At 39.5% G+C, this 18,505-nt stretch overlaps 1 protein-coding gene across 1 annotated transcript in view; it reads left to right on the top strand.

The window, feature by feature from the left end:
- The window catches only part of ITGA8 (integrin subunit alpha 8), a 113,718-nt gene that overhangs the window by 29,083 nt on the left and 66,130 nt on the right, over nucleotides 1–18,505 (top strand). The window contains exons 12-15 of the mRNA XM_075143847.1: nucleotides 461–666; nucleotides 2,835–3,026; nucleotides 14,946–14,991; nucleotides 17,626–17,733. Of these exons, the coding sequence (XP_074999948.1) occupies nucleotides 461–666; nucleotides 2,835–3,026; nucleotides 14,946–14,991; nucleotides 17,626–17,733 (552 nt within the window). The remainder of the gene's footprint in view (nucleotides 1–460; nucleotides 667–2,834; nucleotides 3,027–14,945; nucleotides 14,992–17,625; nucleotides 17,734–18,505) is intronic.

Here is an 18,505-nt window from a genome sequence, read left to right as displayed (position 1 = left end):
TCTCTCACTAGCACTGTTAGCAGGGTAGATCTACAGAATTTGTTCTACTAACACAGATCCCCTCTGAATTAAGTTCCTGACTTCTGGATCATTAACTGCAAAGCGTAGCTTTTCAGTGTCTATTGTGGGCATGAATTGAAGTGCAAGAAATTCTGTTTAAACCTAGGAAGAAACATTTTTGCTGAAGGTGATCAAACACTGGAAGCAGTTGCCCAGAGAGGTTGTGGAGTCTCCATCCATGGAGATATTCAAAACTGGAGTGGGCACGGTCCCGGGCAGCCTTCCCTAGTTGACCATGCTTTGACCAACTGTTTGGACTAGAACAACTCCAGAAGTGCCTTCTTACCTCAGTTAGTCTATGACTCTATAATAATTATCAGTTTCCTGTTTAACAAATGCATGAACTGTGTTGATTACACTCATTCTCTCAGTGACATTGGTTTTTGTTTGACTGTTCCAGTTTAGATGATATCTTAGTTGGCGCCCCTCTCTTTATGGAACGAGAATTTGAGAGCAAGCCTAAAGAAGTTGGGCAAGTTTATCTATACCTGCAAGAAAGTGCTTTCCTCTTCCGAGATGCGCAAATTCTGACAGGCACTGAAGTGTTTGGTAGATTTGGCAGCGCAATCACGCACCTTGGAGATCTCAATCAAGATGGATATAATGGTAATTTATGTGTAATGTAGTAATATAGATCTCTGCATAACTCTGAAATTAAAAATGGCTAAGCAGTGAATATGAAGTGTCTGTGCAGTGCCTGAAAAAGGCATTTTTTAACATGTAACTGCCTTTGAAAGTCATGAAATTTACACTAATCCTAATGAAACTTATATTGAAGGCCAAACCATGAAAAGCTTACCTATAGGAGGACAGTCATATTGACTACAGTGCTATTTTTTACTAAATATTAGCATGTTCATTTGAATAAAAATACTATCTTATTTATGACTATAATTACATTTAAATACGTAGTTAAGATGTTGCATTTGTTTAAAAGTAGAGTTCTCCTTCTCTCCTCAAATGCTTGGATGAGTTTGAGAATTGAAAGAGGCTCAGTAAATGGAGTATTTTGGCCACAATGAAAGAATTGGACAAGTACAGACGTACTATTTTGGAATCAGACTTGCGTGGGTACTTAGGCACAGAAAGAAACAGGTACATAATGGGACCTTTTTCAAATGCCTATAGCACATGCACAGAACAAAACATTCATGTAAGTTAACTGGGAGCCTAAATTCAAGAAAACAGTCCAAGTAAACTAACTTGCTTAATTATCTGCGGTAGCCTGGATGCCTTGAGCACCTAGAGTTAGCCTCCTAGACACAGTCGGTAGCATCCTGGTTTTTCCTGCATGCATTTCCCTACTTCTTATTTCCAAGATGTTAGGGATCTGCAAAGCAGGCATCTCTGCATCTAAAACCCTAAGGAGTTTTTCCTCAAGGAGGTATTTTGCACAGTAGCCTTAAAGATAGTTGGCCCACTAAGGAAAAATTAATGGACTTAGCTCCTCCTTAACTTGAGGGCTGTTTTTTGTAGTGCTCTAGCCACTAGACTCTAGGGCAATGTCACCAGTGTGTGGCTCCTGTGCAAGGGATAAGTCATGTCAGGAGCCATAGAATTGTACTGGGGTGCACGGTGCACAAAATCCGAATAGAAGCCACTGGATTGTGACTGCTGAGAATACCCTTAGTGGGTTGTCCTGGAATCCCACCATGGAGTTCAGCCCAGCTGGACCTCATGGTGGAGAATTCCTGTTTTTTACCTGTGAGCAACAGCAGATGCCCTCAACTTCTCTGGGCAGGGAAGGTTTGTATCCCTGTTCTCCAGCATTCTGGTAAGGCAGGGAGGAGACATTCCTGTTTTTCTCTCTATCTGTATAGAGAAGGCTAAGAAGGATCTAGAGCCAAAGTCTTCTGCTTCTTAACTGAAGATGCCAGTCGTAGAGCTTTGGTGCACTCCTGCCTTTAGAGTGAAGGTACAAATTCCAGGTGCTGAAGTCAAGTTTAATACAGGAGTCCAGCACCATCTCCTAGATCAGAACGTAAAAATGAGAGCAGTAGATACATATCCTCCTCTAGTGTTTCCTATTGGCTAGCTCAGCTAGTGCGGCTGTTGAATCTCAAGCTAGAAATGTGATTCTCTCCACACATCCCGTGCGTAGGAACTAAGAAGAGCATTGTGAGTTCCGCTTCTTTGCACCTCGTTTTTTAAGGATTGCAGTGCTTAATTGCATAATGCCCAAGGCCTTCTGTTAAATTCCTGACTCGGTACTATTCCCATTTCTCAATAAGGTGTTGGCTTGGTATAGATAAAAACATTATATTCCATTGTTCTTTTTTGCATACTAAATCACTGGATGTTTGAGGGGGGTTGTTTTTTTTCTACGTTGAATATTTTATTTGGAAAAAGAATATTAATTTTTATGTAACAGCTATTCCTTATTAATTAGGTGATAGAGGAAATCAAGGAAAATTTGTGTCTGTTTAAAAGTATGAAGTAGAAGCAGGCATTCATTAGATCTCGGTTTATTAAAGCTTATTAAATGCCCTGGAAATATGGTAGAGGAATCTAATGTGGATTGGCTATTTAGTATAATGCAATAACCCTTTCATAGGATGATTTTATAACCTTTTGTTACGAAGGCTTGACACAGAAAAGACACTACAAACGTTTTTGTGTATTTGCCTTAAAACTAGAATCCATACAGAAGTACAGAACGTTGAAGTTCTTGCATGTATGTAGCAGAAGCCATTTATGTCTGTTTTTCTGCAGGGACTTAATTTTTGCTTTATTTTAATTGTGCCCATTCTTTTTATTCTTCTATTGCACTGCAGACGTTGCTATTGGCGCACCATTTGCAGGAGAAGACAGAAGAGGGAAAGTGCTCATTTACAATGGATATAGTAATGGGTTAAATACTAACCCTTCCCAGGTTCTCAATGGAGCATGGGCCTCACAGGCCATGCCTTCGGGATTTGGCTTCACTCTAAGAGGAGACTCAGATGTAGACAAGAATGATTACCCAGGTAAGATTTTTCCATTAGAAAGGGAATTTCATACTTCTATTCTCTGGAAAATGCATCATGCCTAAACTGCTCCTTTTGGAAGACAGAGGTCAGAATAAAGAATAGACATTTTTGGATAGTTCTCGCTTGGTTTCCTGAGAGTTAAAATCAGACAAAACAAATACTCCCTTTCCTGTCAAAAGACATGATCAGAAAGGCAAGAAAGGGCTTAAATAGTTATATTAACATAAAACATGTGAAATTTACAATAAAAAGCTTAACCCCTCCCCCCCACTTCCAAAAACTGAATGCTCTCAGCTCATTGAACTTGTAAGGTCTCCTTCATTCTGGCATTCTTTCTTAATTAAAAACATGTTGTGTTGTAGAAGAAGGGATTGACTTGGTTGTGTTGCTAAGTTGTTTTTTGCTGTCTGATGAGACACTGAGCTTAGGTTCTTAATGGCTTTGATTACATTACAAAAAAGCAGAGAGAATGCAAAGACATTGCTTAAAGGCAGATATTTCATTTCGGCCTTTCCATCCCTTTTATGTTTTCATTCTGCTATATGGACTCTTCCTTTTTAGGTTAGCTTTGATTCTTCCTTATTAGTTTACCTGGCATGCATTCAAATTTATCAAGCTTGTAACTTTAGTTGAGTTTCGCTGGGGAGGTATTTATTTTTTTGAGAGGTATGTTTGTAGCATCGTAAGTAGTCTGAATGTTGGAGCTATTTTAAATGTGCTTGCATTTACTCTCTCTCTCCTCTAGAAGCAAATCTGTTTCTTTTCATCACAATTCAGAAGCCCTAGCAAGGGTCTGCAGTAAAACATCATATTTTGTTATTGTGAAATATTCATCCACAGTAAAATGCTAATAGTCTTTACTTCCCTAACTTACTATGAAATCACTTTAGTTAGCCTGGGTTATTTCAAGGCTAATGCTCTTAAAAGTTGTATTGTTTCAAAAGTGAAAATTGTGATTTTCAAATGGGATCCTTTTTACCTTTTTGTGATGGATTGTAAAAACCTTGAAAGAGGTGTCTTTTTTCAAAAGCGGAAGAGAGTTTCTGGGAAGGGGTGTTTACAATAGAAATTACAATTTTACAAACAGAAAAGCTGACTGCAGAGTAATAAAGTGAGGCTATCACAGGACTGAAGTGAGAGGATCTTTAGCGTTTGAGAAAAGAAAGGGCTTTTAAACACTGTTCTGACTTTTTGTTTGCATATTGTTGATGTTGCTATTAATAGTCTTTCATTGTCCATGACTAATGAGGTTCTTTTGGACAACAGAGCTCTTTATTAAAGTTTCAGCATTTAAACATTTCCTAAAGCACCCACAAGGCCCCCCAGCAAAACCAAAGAAAACAGGATATTGCATTCCTGACATTTCTAAGATTGAAAAGATAGAGGGAGGGAAGGGAGAGATTCTTTCAGGTCTTCTTTGAGTTGCATGGGGAAGAAAGAAGAGTTGAAGTCAACTACTGTATTAGCATACTTTATGTGGAACATCTTTTAAGCTAATTTTTGAAAAGTTTGGGTGATTGGTCTCAATCTTTCTAAATGTGTACTGAGGAACTGCTATAGTCAATTCAGTTGTGAGATTTCGTGGAGTTACTCTACTTGTCATTGTTGGCTCCATTATGCATCCTACTTGCAGAATTTCACATTTTGATCAGCTTAGTATGTGTTAGATGGTTTGGTTTTATTACATGAATTACTTATTTTACTATATTACTATTCTACTATATTACTATTAGCAAAAAAAAACCCCTGCATTTACTGTAACTAGCTTTTCCCTCCATCACTCAGTTCAATATCTGGATGAGCAGTCCAGAGTACTGGTGAGAATCTGTCAGAAAATGACAGAAGAAGAAAACCTTACTGTCAGTCAACCACCTCTTCCTTAATTCACAAAGACTTGAAGCACCCAAATAGAGCTGTAAAAATAGCACAACCATGGCACAGTATTAGCACAAAAATAGAATGCCTTCCTATGGGAAAAAGGAAAAAAAAAGAAAGGAAATAATATGGGGAAATGCAAGTCCAGGACAAACATACTAGGCAATGAAGTAAGTAATCCTTCTTGTGTCAAAGAGCTTTTCTTCTTTGCTTCCTGATGGAAATCCTGAAGGGCAGGCCTTGTACAAGAAGGAAACAAGGGACTGAACTTGGAAGGAATAGAAAGGAAGTTTTGTTTTAGATGTCAGCTGAGACGCAAAGTATTTGCTGACTATAGAAGGTCTAGGAAACTAGCCTTTAATTCAGTGCTTCCCAAACTACTGGTCGTGACTATGATTCAAAGAGGGTTGTGAAAGATTAGAAAAAAATCTCGAAAAATTTCACTCAAGCTTTTTAATGTATATATTATAAGATCAACCATTTCATAAAAAGAAAAAAGTAATAAAACCAAATTATGCTGACTCATCGCTCTCAGAAGTTCAGTTCCCATAGGCTGGGAAATGAGAGCCAGCTGTAATGTCTGGCTGCAAATATAACCATGTATTGCCGCAGTCTAAGGTGAGATTCTCCAAGCAATTAGCTCTTCCATGGCTAGAGTTCAAGTGTTGTCTGAAGACAAATGAGCTCAAAAAGGGATCACGCTTGCAAGAAGTTCAGCACTGACACCAGTTTGTGAGGACTTATATAACTACAGCTGTTATTGTATGATTTACTCAAGCCCTTGTGCCTAACATTGTTCATGAGGCAGGCATATCCCTGCCAGGAAATGAGAGGCTGAGAGAAGGGTGTTACTCTGCCATTTCGTTTTTAATGCACTGTGTAGCATTTTCAGAGCTTTTAGCGTTTCAGACCTTCTTCTTTAAATCAGGCCATGTATGAATGTTCTTGGAGCAGGTCACAGACCTGGAGGCCAGAAGATACCACCTGCTTGAGTGACTTCTTATCACAGACCACTGAGCTTCATCCTGGGCTCGCTCTATTAAGCCCAGGAACCAGTGCTCTTAGAGACTGAGTTACAAGTTGGGGAATACAGTTCCTAAAAAGTGAGGGTGAATCACAGTCGAATTTTTCTCCTATTGGAGAAAGGTTAAATCCTCTCTTGGTTGGGAGTTCAATTCAGGCTGAGATCTACCCATTAGCCTTCTGGGAAAGAGCAGCCATTTGGTACAGGAAGTGATATCTTTCTCTCTTCACCCAAATGCCAGTATAAGCTCAGGAACAGAGACGGAAATAGGGAGCAGGCAAAGGCTGCCTAATACTCAGTGCTGTTCAAATCCCCCAGCTTTCCTGTGGATGGAGGAGTGGTTTCTCCTTCTTCCTCTTCCTGCAACTCCTGGCCAGCAAAGGCAGAGAGACTCACCTCCTGCTTCCTGGTCTTATCTAGGAAAGGCAGAGGAAGACCCTCTGTCCCCCAGGACCCCAGTTGCATAATAAATATGGGAGAAAATTGTTCACGAACAGGTTTAATGGTGGAGTAGCAGAGCAGGCAGGGAAGAACATAATACAGCCATACTGATACAGATGAAAGATATGTCTAGCACCACAGCATGTCTCCAGCAGTGGCCAGCAACAGATATCCAGGAAATTGTACAGTTGTGATGTTTCCCAGAATATTCACCCAGCTCTAACCAACTGGAGGAGCAACGTGTCCCTGAGTCAGAGGTGCATCTTCAAATTCAGTAGCCTTTGACAAACTTTTCTTCCATGAATTTGACCAATCAGTTGTAGAACTCGTGTGAATTTTTGGCGCCCACAGCAACCTGTATCAAGAGGCCCACAGCCTAACTGCATGTTTTGTGAAGAAGTAATTCTTTTCACTGCATCCCATTCAAATCTTGAACGTTCCACTGGACAGTTTCTTTGGATGTGCCCTAGTTCTTATACTGAAGAGACAGTAAACAGTTCTTTAGTCGACTCTTATTTTACAGACTTCTGCCTTATTCCCTCCCTCAGCCATATGTTTTAGCAATCCTGTGGAAGGAACCCTAACTTACGTAATTGTTCCTTGTGCAGAGGCAAATGACACACCAGTCCTGCTGTACCAGATGACGGTTCAGTCTTGTCATCACTGCTGCCTCTTCCTTGTACATTTTTATGTAAAGAGCAGTGTGTAAAGTGTGACTTATGTCTGGTTAAAACATTGCTTCTAATGAAGATTTTACCATTGACCTGGGTTTCAAACTTATCCGACATAAAAAAAAGCTCTATCTTCCCTACTGAGAAGAAAATCAGAATTAGTACTTGACAAAACAATAATCCCAAATCTTTTTCATTGGTATCAGTGATTATGTTTGCACAAGAAAATAAAGTGAGCTGGGAACTGTGGTCTGGCCTTGAGGCTACATGGCACAGCACAGCTCACCATCATCAGATGAAGCCGTCCGGCCCACTGAAACAGGATAGCCATATCCAAACTGTCTTTTGGGAAAGGTCCTTGGCCGAGGCTATTCCCCAGACCATTCCTGGCCACTATGTGGGAGACTACTAACTTGCACACACTAAAATGAGACCAGAGTCTGTGCTAACAATATAAAAATCTGGACAGTACCAACACAGTGCTCAAGCTCGTGCGCTGACTTTATTTTAATTTCACTTGTGTAGCCACTGACTGCACAAAGCACATGATACAGACAGCTGAATGGCCACCTAGTCAACATCATACCTAAAAATGAAACTTTCTCTCTAGTAGGGTCAGCATGCAGACAGGGCTGCCTTTCCTTCTCGCTAGCAGTCCTGTCAGTGTAATGACCATCTGTCTTCAGTTGCCCTGGCATAGGTGTTATCACTGTAACAGTAACAGACCTCTACTTTCAGCGTTGTGAAAATACAGGGATTTTTTTAACCTTTCAACAGGGAAGATTTAGTTTTTGTTATTAAGCACAACCCTTGGTTTATGTCTCCACAGCTTTCCAGGGAAAGATTTCTGTAAATCGTGTCATACTTGCAGACACTCCAGATGTTATGTGCCCAGAACTGTTCCTGTATCAACATAGACAGGGATGATAATATGGTAGTCTCTGCTTTGCAGGCTCGGAGGTAGTGGGAAACTTTCAACTCTGGGAAGCAGCAGAGGCAGAAAACTCTGCTGATCATCGTAACAGCTGTGTTGCTCTAAAAACACGCAGCTACCCTCTCTCTGTGTTGGTGTTCATCACCTTCAGCCCCAAACAGAGTGCTGTTCCTCATCTAGCAGAAGAATCGCAATGCCAGTCAGTGGTGATGGTGGTAATGAATGGATGGATGCTCCTTTCTCTGTAGTCATGTAAGAGTTAGGCAGAACCTGACCAAACTTTATATAGTCAGATAAGGCTAGTAAGAAGGAAGCAGTAAGAGGAAGGCAGATTAAGCATGTCAGTCAGATAGATTGAATGTACCAAGGCAGCTCTGTGCTTTTTGATGTGACTATTCAGGGGAACAAACAACATGCAGCTTTCCCAGTCTTCCACGCATGACACTAACAAACTTTGTACAATACTTACCTGAGATACTCAGTATCTCTCCAGTGTACAATATATACTCACTATTTGAAGGAAAAGACCAATTAATCCTCTTAAGCTACCTCTACGCTATAAATATGCTGTTCTTTGGTTTTGAATTGTCGCTGAACGGTCCTTGTCCATGCTATCGAACTCACTTTCTTGCCAAAACAGGGTTGCTGCGCGCTTTCTTTGGAGACTTATAAATTGTCATGGGCCAACTGCTTTAGGGCCATTATAATGATACCACCACAGACAGCGCAGGTACGGCACACAGGCACACAGGCACATTCTCTGATGCTAATTTACTAACACTGACATAATTGTAACTTCTTTCAGCAGACGATCCATTTCAGAGTTTTCTGACAACTCATGTTCTAAGGTCATATTCAAGGGAGAGGATCCAATCTCGCTTATGCTGCTATAGTAAATACTGACTTAATGCCGTTACTCTGGATTGAGAGTCATGTAAAAAAAATAAAGGGGGTTAAAGAAATAAAGGGGGGAAGCAGTGAAAAAGTTTAAAAGATGGGCTTTTTTCATCAGTTTAACTGCAAATACAGGGGCAGTTGGAAGGAATTATGTGCGAGATTCTGTGCTGCACTTTTCAGTGCCGAGGTTAGGACATGGCAAAGCAGCATCCTGCTGTATCTGAGACTGTACTGGCGACGCCCATAACACATTTCATATAGCCACGGGATTCTCTGTAATAGCAGGTCTTCAAGGTTTCCCCAAGATGTTCTGAAATCCCTGCCTCAGCACAACCTTCCTCGCTATCTTCTGCGCTGGAATATCTGAGCAACGTAATGATCACTTTCAACACAGCTTCTACTCCACTCGCCAGTAAATCTGGGGCTTTTAGAGCCCCTTTGCTCCATCCTGAGCTTTATTTTCGTCATGAAGGCCTAGAGCAGGGAATGAAGCCTCAGCTTGGGCATATATTTTGAATTGTAGTTTATAGTATTTATAATTTTATTTGTCTTTTTCTATTAGCATAGTTCAATTTTAATAGGAACAAAAGAAATCCATAAATCTGTTTAAAGGGAAAGAAATTTGTTTCTTTTGGCTTCTGGGCATCCGTTCAAAGCTGGTCCCCACTGAGTGCTTGGAGTCTGTGATTATCTAGGTGATGGTGCCGCACTTCCAGCTGGTTCATCTATCTGTGCAGGGCTCAGGCATTTGGAGGCTGTAAGGTCTCCACCCTCACATTTCAGCATATGTTCAGTCACTTGATGGCTGATTATAGCTGAGCAAATAGTTTATAATGAATAACTTACTCAACTCATTAAGCTTGCTTTCTTCTTGTGGCATATCCTCCAGCAGACTGTGTTTCTTCAAATGTATTTGTGAACCAGGATGATTTAACCAGTTTCTTTTAACAGTGTGGGTGGATTCAGAGCAGTGCTTTAGATGAATTCACTATTTAAAGACTGTTGATTAGTTAATTAGTTAATTGCTCAAATAAATTATGCTCTATTGTTTCTGCTCTCTGCCTGTTTAGACGCTTGCATAAGTCTTCCTTATTAACTTAGAGAGTCACCCTGGAGTCAGTGTCACTGAAGCTTCATCTTCAAGGTATCCCACTTTTATACAAACACAGCTGTTTATACAAACACTGCCTGTTCTTTTGGTTATTCTTTTTAGTCAAGCTTTGTCAGCACAGGGAGACGTATAAAGGCATCTTCACAGATTGTTCTTTTGGACTCAGTTATTATCTTAAGAATAGCGTGTAGTTAATATAAACAAATTACCCTAGAAACATTTTAAGAAGGAAACAAGTGTGATAATCAAACAAAATTTCCTCTGAACTTCAGTAATCCAGTCTAATCTTATTAAAATAGGAGTATTTAACAGCTCCATCTGCTAAGTACATTAACTCAAACAGCAGAAAGAAAACCCTCAAATTTCTTTCTGAGAGGCAAGCGTTCTTCAGCATTCATATTTTTTGGCATTGTGCCAACAATATCACAAATCGTAATCTAGTGATGATTAAATTATGAAATTGGTCCAGGAGATTTGTGGAAGAAAAACAAATTAAATCAATGAAAAGCTGCATCTGTTCTGGTAGGAGAGGACTGCTGAGCGTGGGAGCCAGAACAAGGGCGTGGGTTCTGCCAGCAAATGCAGAAAAGCTGAAGTGTTTCTACCAGCTAATTATGTTTTCACATGAATAATCAATCAAAAATGTAGTTACAAGCCAAGAATCTCCTACAAATATGTTAATTTTATGGCAAATTATTATCTGTGTAATTTACAGGTATGATTTTCTAAAATTCTTTGAGGTATTTAATGAAATCACAATATTGTGCCCAATGGAATATAAGAGTAGAGCAATTAATCCCAGTAAGTAGGGATTTACTGAAGTGATAGAACATTAACTGCCCTCTTTTGGATTTTTTTGTAGTATAATGAAGTGAATAATAACATTGTATTATGAAAGGGACTCATTCAGACAAAAAGGAAGCATTGGAATGAGTTAACCTTAGGTGTTACTCTTAACAGACCTGCTACCACAATGGTTGAAAAACAGAGAAAGATCAAGGCGATTGAGAATGGTAGGACTGGAAGAAAGTGATTCTGTTTTGGGTGGTGGTTGTTTGTAGTATTTAACTAAAATTCTTGAGTAAAGTTGGCTGAACTGGACAATCCTGTGTCCTTTATTATGGTCAAGCCTCAAGTAATCACCATTTAAAAGAAACTTTATTCTGGACCTTTCCTACTGAGATTTGGGAGTGTAGTGCTCTCTGAAATCCTAGAAAACAAACAGAAACCTGATCATGGGCCTTTTTGGCACCTGATCCACTGAGGGAAATGAAAATCAAAAAGGCTAAAGATTTTTTAGCAGAGTTATGCAGTTTTCTCACTTTCTTTTATGAAATTTCCATTAGCACCGGTGCTTAGATAGATAAGATTCTAATTGTTTTCCAGTTCCTATTTATACTATGCAATTAAATTGACAGACTACAGAAAGTGATGTTTAAAGCTGTCAGCAAATCATTCTGAGTCCATAAAGTCAACACTTTGCTGCCTGTACCCTGGTAGAGTTGCAGTGGGGAGGTGGCTCGGCTATCTATTGTTTCATTTTTGGGTTTCTCAGAAGTGAAGTGTGTGCCAATTATGTACTCCTTCATTGGCTGTTGTTCTTGGCCACTGTCCCCCATGAAGCAAGGTGAGATACCATGCCTTGGCAATTTCTCTTGGGATTACTGGACAGACTCCAACCAAGCATGGGGTGCTGAGCACACCACATGTTCCTCCCTGCTCAGACTCCCTGGGGCTGCATCTCTCACAGGGGATGGAGATGTCCTTTAAAAATACCAGGGGATCAGAAAATTCGCTCAAGTTCATAAATGAATATATCTTGTTGAGACTGCAGATAGGACTTCATTGATCTACCTACTTCCTCCAATTGGTTGAAGGCTTAGTCAGCATCGTGATTCTGCCCTTTATCACATGGTGTTTCAGGTCTGGCACAGCCACATGGCCGAAGGTACAGGTAAATAGACCAGCTTACAAAATCCAGTGGGTGAATACTCTTTCCTTAAATTTTTATGATAATTTTATCTCAGAAAATGGATTTTCTTCACCAGACAACATCTTGCAAGCCTTCTCTTCAGAGCAAAGTAAGATTTGAAATAAGCGTTAGGATTGTTTAACTTTGCACAGTGCCCCTTGACTTCAGTTAAGTATACTTGTTTCAGGATCAAGCTCTGTGAACTCCACCAGTTGGGATTTTAGTGCATAAAACCCTCGAGCTGTGTTGAAATGCAAGTTGAAAATTCCTTCGGAGTCACTCCATGCTTTCTTAGTTTTTGCAGTGTGGTTGTGGCCCCACAGCTCATTTATTCCACAACAGCAATGAGGCAGAAGCACAAGGCTGCTGCCACCAGCCCCTCCTTGCAGATCTCTGCTTCTCTGAAGGGTAGCAGCTGATAATGAGATGATATAGGCAAAATATACTTAAGATATACTTAAAATATACTTAAATCTATGAGGTCCCTCATCCTCCTGAATACATGAAATATGAGAAAAGGACTGAAGGAGATTTTGTGATTCTGATACTTCACTCTCTTTCTTTCTCTCTCTATTTATAGACATTTTAATCTGGGTTTGAAAAAAAACCCTCACAAATGCAAAGAAGCAAAAGTTTTCATGTGCTTTTCTTCAGGCTCTGTTTAGAAGGGTTATAAGTAGTTAAGCTGGCTTTTTTTGCTATGTAATTCCAAATTGCTTATTAAACCCTTATTTTTCAGCTAGTGACCTTTGCATCAGTGACATTGTGTGTGTAGCATTAACAAGCAATGAATAAAGACAACTTCTCTCTATTTTTAGGAGGGGAAAGTTGCCAAACTTCAAATAATTTAGACATCTCATGCATTTTTTCATAGAAATGATTAATAACTTTTCTTCTGCAGAACACACAACAAATTCAAACCTTCTGTTTATAAAAGTGCTCTGATTTGATGTGATGCAAATCTCATGGATTCGTATCAATGTCAAAAATGTTTTTTTCCAATGATGGGTATAGGAGTTGCACCCTACAAAGCAATGAAAGAAAGAAGAATAAAACTGATGTTCTGTAACAGAACAAGTAGAAGCAAAGAAAAATCCCATAACATAGCCCTGTACCAAAACCTTTTGAGTTATCAAGTTTAGTATGAAACAGTACATATGCTAAGTTAAGTCTGTTGCAGAATTCATAAAGAGCATCCAGCTGGGAACAACAGAAGGGAAACCCCTTCCTTCTTGTCTTTCACTTTCTATTCATAACATAGTGTTTCTTTTTCCTTTAAAAAAAAAAACAAACACAAAAAAACCCTAACACAAAACCCAAAAAACCAACAGACTATTGAATCTTTTGGGGTTACCATAGGTGCTGCTATCAGGGAGCTGCCAGGGAAAGTTCTGCCATGTACGTTGTGTAGCCTTTGTGGTGACGGCTATGTCTCAATCAGCTGTTTAGGAGGAAAATATCTAGGTTTTGGTACTGTGTGCAAGTTGTCTATAAAAGCTGCTAATGAAAAGGACTCATAAATGTCCCAAAAAGGAGATAGAAAGAGCACTCATTTTCTTCTGCTATTTAAAGTGTTCCTGACCCTGAAGCACATTTCTCTAAGGCCAATGGAAGTAGAAAAATGTAAATGTTGTACAAAAAGAGGATCAGATGCATAAACTGTCCATGCCTGCTCCTGCTAGGACATTATTCAATGGAATTCATTGTAGGACAGGCTGTTGCCCATGTGGAGTACTTGTTTAAAGTTGTGAAATCGTGACCATCTGAAAGGCGGACAAGGCGCTGCAAAACACGCTGCCAGACCAGGCCCAAACCCACCCAGCTAATTAGCATCAACGCTTTGTATGTGCATCATGCTCGATGCCTCCGGGGCTTCTTAAGCAAACCAGTGTTCAAACTATGGAAGCAGCAAGTAAGGGTTTGCTTACACCCCTGAGTACTGGTTTAATTAACTAATTTAGATCAATTTAGGTTGCCAGTCTGTACCACTGCAAAGATCTGTTGTAAGACTTGGTCTACTGAATTGGGCATGTGTAAATCAAATCGTGTGATAACAACAGTGGAGTGAAAGGGGTGCCCAGATGGACACTAGGGGGATTGAAAATGAAACAAAGCTCTTTCCTTTTCTTGAACTGTGCTCCAGCTAGAGGCAGCAGGAAAGTTGATCCTTTTTCCTCACTGCTTGGCTCCAGCTTTTTTCCAGCAGGCCTGAGTGGTCCAGCAAGCCAGTCTGGATCTTTCCAGAGAGCCCTGTGTGGGGACTCCAGGCAAAAAGAGGAAATATTTAGGCCTGTAGATTCCCAACCCAGGCCGGTGTCCAGTAACAACGATGTGCCCAAGGCCCGGTGTAGCGCTTGTGTTTTGACTGCATCTGTTCCAAATGGTGACTGATGGGGAAAAAGATGGTTTTAGACAGATAACTATTGTAAGCCTTAGCACATGCTGCTACAATGCTGAAAACATTAGAAACTATGAAATCAGCCATCCTCTCACCTGTGCGTTGTATTTATATACACAGAGATGTAATGCTTAAATTAATGAACAAATTACTTAAAACACAAAGCAGAATGGGAAGGATTGTCAAGAAGGAACACCATAAATTTTCAGCATGACCTGTATGAGAGTGATGACAAAGTGGTTTGCATCTCTTTGTGTGTTGGGCAATTAATGGTTTGGAATAAAATGTATAGGGGTCAATGGCATCCTTCTTCCCCTTAATGCAAGTTGGAGAGAAGCGAGATTGTGGCATGGGTGACCTTGTGTTAAATAGATTGGCACTTACTGGATACAACCAAGACATTTATGAGCCCATCTCTGACAATGTGAAATGCTTTCTTTCAGGTACACTGTTGAAAAAATTACTTAGAAAGGAATTATCACATTTGTTTTATGTAACTGCATTTTTAATATAAATAATCTAATTTAGGCTGGGATAAAAAAATGTATGAGACACTTCTATATAGTTCTTCTGAAGCTGTTTTGTTTTTCCAGATTTAATTGTAGGTGCATTTGGAGCTGGAAAAGCAGTTGTTTACAGGTACGTGGTAAATACAGTGGATTTTCTATTTTACAGCTTTGGTGGGAGATCTGCAAATAAACAAATTTCACATTCCTGTGTTTCCCTAGTGCAGTGTGTAAAAGACGCTCATTAGAGATGATAAATTAAGCATCTGGTGAGAAACAAATGCTTTTTCCCGTGCTTAAAACTTGTCATTCTCAATGAAAATTTCCATGCTCAGTCTTAGCTCAAGAAACTTCTTTTGGAATGTTTGACTCCTCAGTTGATTTTAAATAAGACAAGAAGAGAAAATGGTATCTTTTCTACCTTTAAAACAAAGGTCACACACGTTCCTATATAGTCAAAAAAGTTCTTGCTGCAGCTCATTAGAGAGAAATTTAAAAAGTGTAACACTGAAAATTAATTTCTTTCCTGGGGGAATGGTACTAGTAAGACGTTTTCAAGTTACTGTGATTCTTCGGAGGTCGTGTACATTAAGACATGAACTATTTGTTGAAAATAAATTTGTTGCTGCTTTTAGCGTCAGTTTAGAAAAAACGTATGAGACCCCATTTTGCAAATGACAAAGTTGTTGTTGACTATGGATTTTCACTAAATGCACTGTTTGATTAGAGGTATAAATTAAAACTACCAAATACATAAACAAAAATCTGCTGCTGCCCTCTTAGTCCAGCCATGCCAACAGTTCTTTGCATTTAAATATTCAGCATCCGTTGCTATAACAAGTTGGTCATATTTCTTGATTCCTGTCTGTCTTCTTGTTGTCTATATTCCCAACAGTACCTGACCGAGAGAAGGTGTGTTCTGCTTCCCAATTGAATGTTTGTCAAAGCGCAAGAATTTTGTAAAACAGGAATGTTAGCTCATTTTACCTAACACTGTAGGTGCAGTGAGTAGACCTGATTTTCCTACTGCCCTATTTAAGAATCACGCAAATACTTTGCAATGCATCACTTTGCAGTGGCATGAGTGACTGCACAGGATGTGAAATATTGGAGAATTAGATCCAGTGTGTATTTTAAATAGCAATAAAAAAGGTGTTCTATTTAATTTAAGAAAGTGAATATCAGGAGGCCCTCAGTCTTTCCAGTTCCTGGCCAGAGTGTATCAAATATGCAACTTGTCATATTGGAGAAACAGAATTTTATTAACTGAAATTTGCTAGAAAAAAGGTTTTCCCTGTTGCACAAAAATGAAGAAAGTAATTTTATTTTTTAATGTCATGCTGAAGTGTCATGGTTTAATCCCAGCCAGCAACTAAGGACCACACAGCCCCTCACTCACTCCACCCTGGTGGGATGGGGGAGAGAATCGGAAGGGTAAAAGTAAGAAAACTCATGGGTTGAGATAAAGACAGTTTAATAGGTAAAGCAAAAGCCACGTGCACAAGCAAAGCAAAACAAGGAATTCATTCACTACTTCCCATTGGCAGGCGGGTATTCAGCCATCTCCAGGAAAGCAGGGCTCCATCATGAGTAATGGTTGGGAAGACAAACACCATCACTCCAAACATCCCCCCTTCCTTCCTCTTCCCCCATCTTTATATGCTGAGCATGATGTCATATGGTATGGAATATCCCTTTGGTCAGTTGGGGTCAGCTGTCCCAGCCGTGTCCCCTTCCAACTTCTTGTGCACCCCCAGCCTACTCGCTGGGGGGGTGGGGTGAGAAGCAGAAAAGGCCTTGACTGTGAGTAAGCACTGCTCAGCAGTAACGAAAACATCCCTGTGTTATCAACACTGTTTTCAGCACAAATACAAAATATAGCGCCATATTAGCTACTGCGAAGAAAATCAACTCTATCCCAGCCAAAACCAGCACATGAAGTAATATAGAGAAGTAATCATAAAAGCTCCTCCTAAAAATAGGAGGAAAGTAATTTTGTAATAAACTGGTTTTGCCAGAATTATGTAAGTTACTGTAAAATAGTATTGCTGTCTTAAAAAAACAGAATTTGGACCCTTTCTTGTTTTCATTTGTTTTCTAACTTGCTCTCTATTATGGATTATCTCATTACTTAATAACAGATTGTTATTCAAAGGGATGGTTCCCATCACCACAACTATATATTCACATACTCAGCAGAATTTTGTGATGATTATTCCTGGTTTCCAAAGTCAATTGTTTCAAGACATGTCAGACAGAGTTTACTTTTTTATTGGCTCAAGATGTTCTAGATCAACTTCCATTTTAACCAAATTATGTTCTTTTTTTTAAGAGAGATAGCAAGTCTGAATATGTCACTGTTAATGGAGACAGTGTAAAACAAATCAGACAATATAAAATAATGGCCAAAGCACTGCTATAAATCCCAGAAGGCAGACTTTGTCCCTTTGTGAAAACCTAATGTGATGAAATGTCTGATGTGCCTCAGTCCCAGGACATACCTATTGTTAACTATAGGATACTGTTTCAGTGATGCGATTAACCTGTGATTTTTTTGTGAAGAACTTTCAAAATGTTATAGTAGGAGGTATCACAGTTTCTGACCAAAAAAAAGTTCTTTTGGAGCAGCATTATAAAAGTGTTTTCTCCCAAGTAACCGTACATTTCCGGCTTCTTTGTGGCCATCTCAGTTAAGTGTTTTCTCTGCTGCAACTGAGTTACTAATGTGCTCCTTCTGTATCCAGTGAACCTTATTTCTGTCCCTCAGAGCCAGACCTGTTGTGACGGTGAATGCTCAGCTCATTCTGAACCCCATGATTGTGAATCCAGACAATAAAACTTGTCAGCTCCCTGACTCTCAGCTTTTGGTGGCCTGGTAAGTTCATGATTAGACAAAAAATGTCCTCATCTTCTTTCTCAAATGAATTCCTATTCCTAACTTTCCTTGCAGCTTTTTGTTGAACATGTTCAAAGTTCAAAAAAAATGTTCAAACATGCTATGAGCGCAACAAAAAAAACCTATATAGTACAGAATTCTTTTTGATATCTTCCAGTACTTCACAGATTCTCAAAATGAAGTAGCTAAAAGTTGAGTCCTTTGATACACTGAGTCTCCTTCTGCATAGGAGGATGCTCAGTGTCTCCTAGGATCAAGCTGCAAATTCATGTGCAGTGTTTGGATGAGTGAAACATGAAACAGCTAAGACAGACAAAACACATAAACATTGATCTATCAAAACGTACATCTTTGTTGAGAAAATGTAACAGTGAAAGTGATGCAAAGACCTGGTGGGCCCACCATTTTCTGTTAGAGAAAGAGAGATATCGGTCCTTTGTGGAAGAGAGAAGATATCTGGCTGGCCATCCTGAGAGCAGTACAGGATGTTTCTGGCTGTCGTTGGTCAGAGGAAAGCTTTTTTTAGTGCATTGTACAGGACAATGTTGCATATATCTTTAAAAGAGAAACCCTCCACCACAGTAGCATTTAACTTTGAAAAGAAAAAGTACATTCAAAAACTTGAAGCTAATTAAAACAATATAAGATCAGTTACAAATATAAAATGCTTGCAGGACAGTTGGACGCTATCTAATAGCACATAATACCACATAAAGGCACTAGGAAAAAAGTCACTTAAAAAAGACCCCAG

The sequence above is a fragment of the Calonectris borealis genome, chromosome 2 (assembly GCF_964195595.1).
Source record: "Calonectris borealis chromosome 2, bCalBor7.hap1.2, whole genome shotgun sequence".
NCBI classification, from domain to species: Eukaryota; Metazoa; Chordata; class Aves; order Procellariiformes; family Procellariidae; genus Calonectris; species Calonectris borealis.
This window is presented reverse-complemented; position numbering and strand designations above follow the sequence as displayed.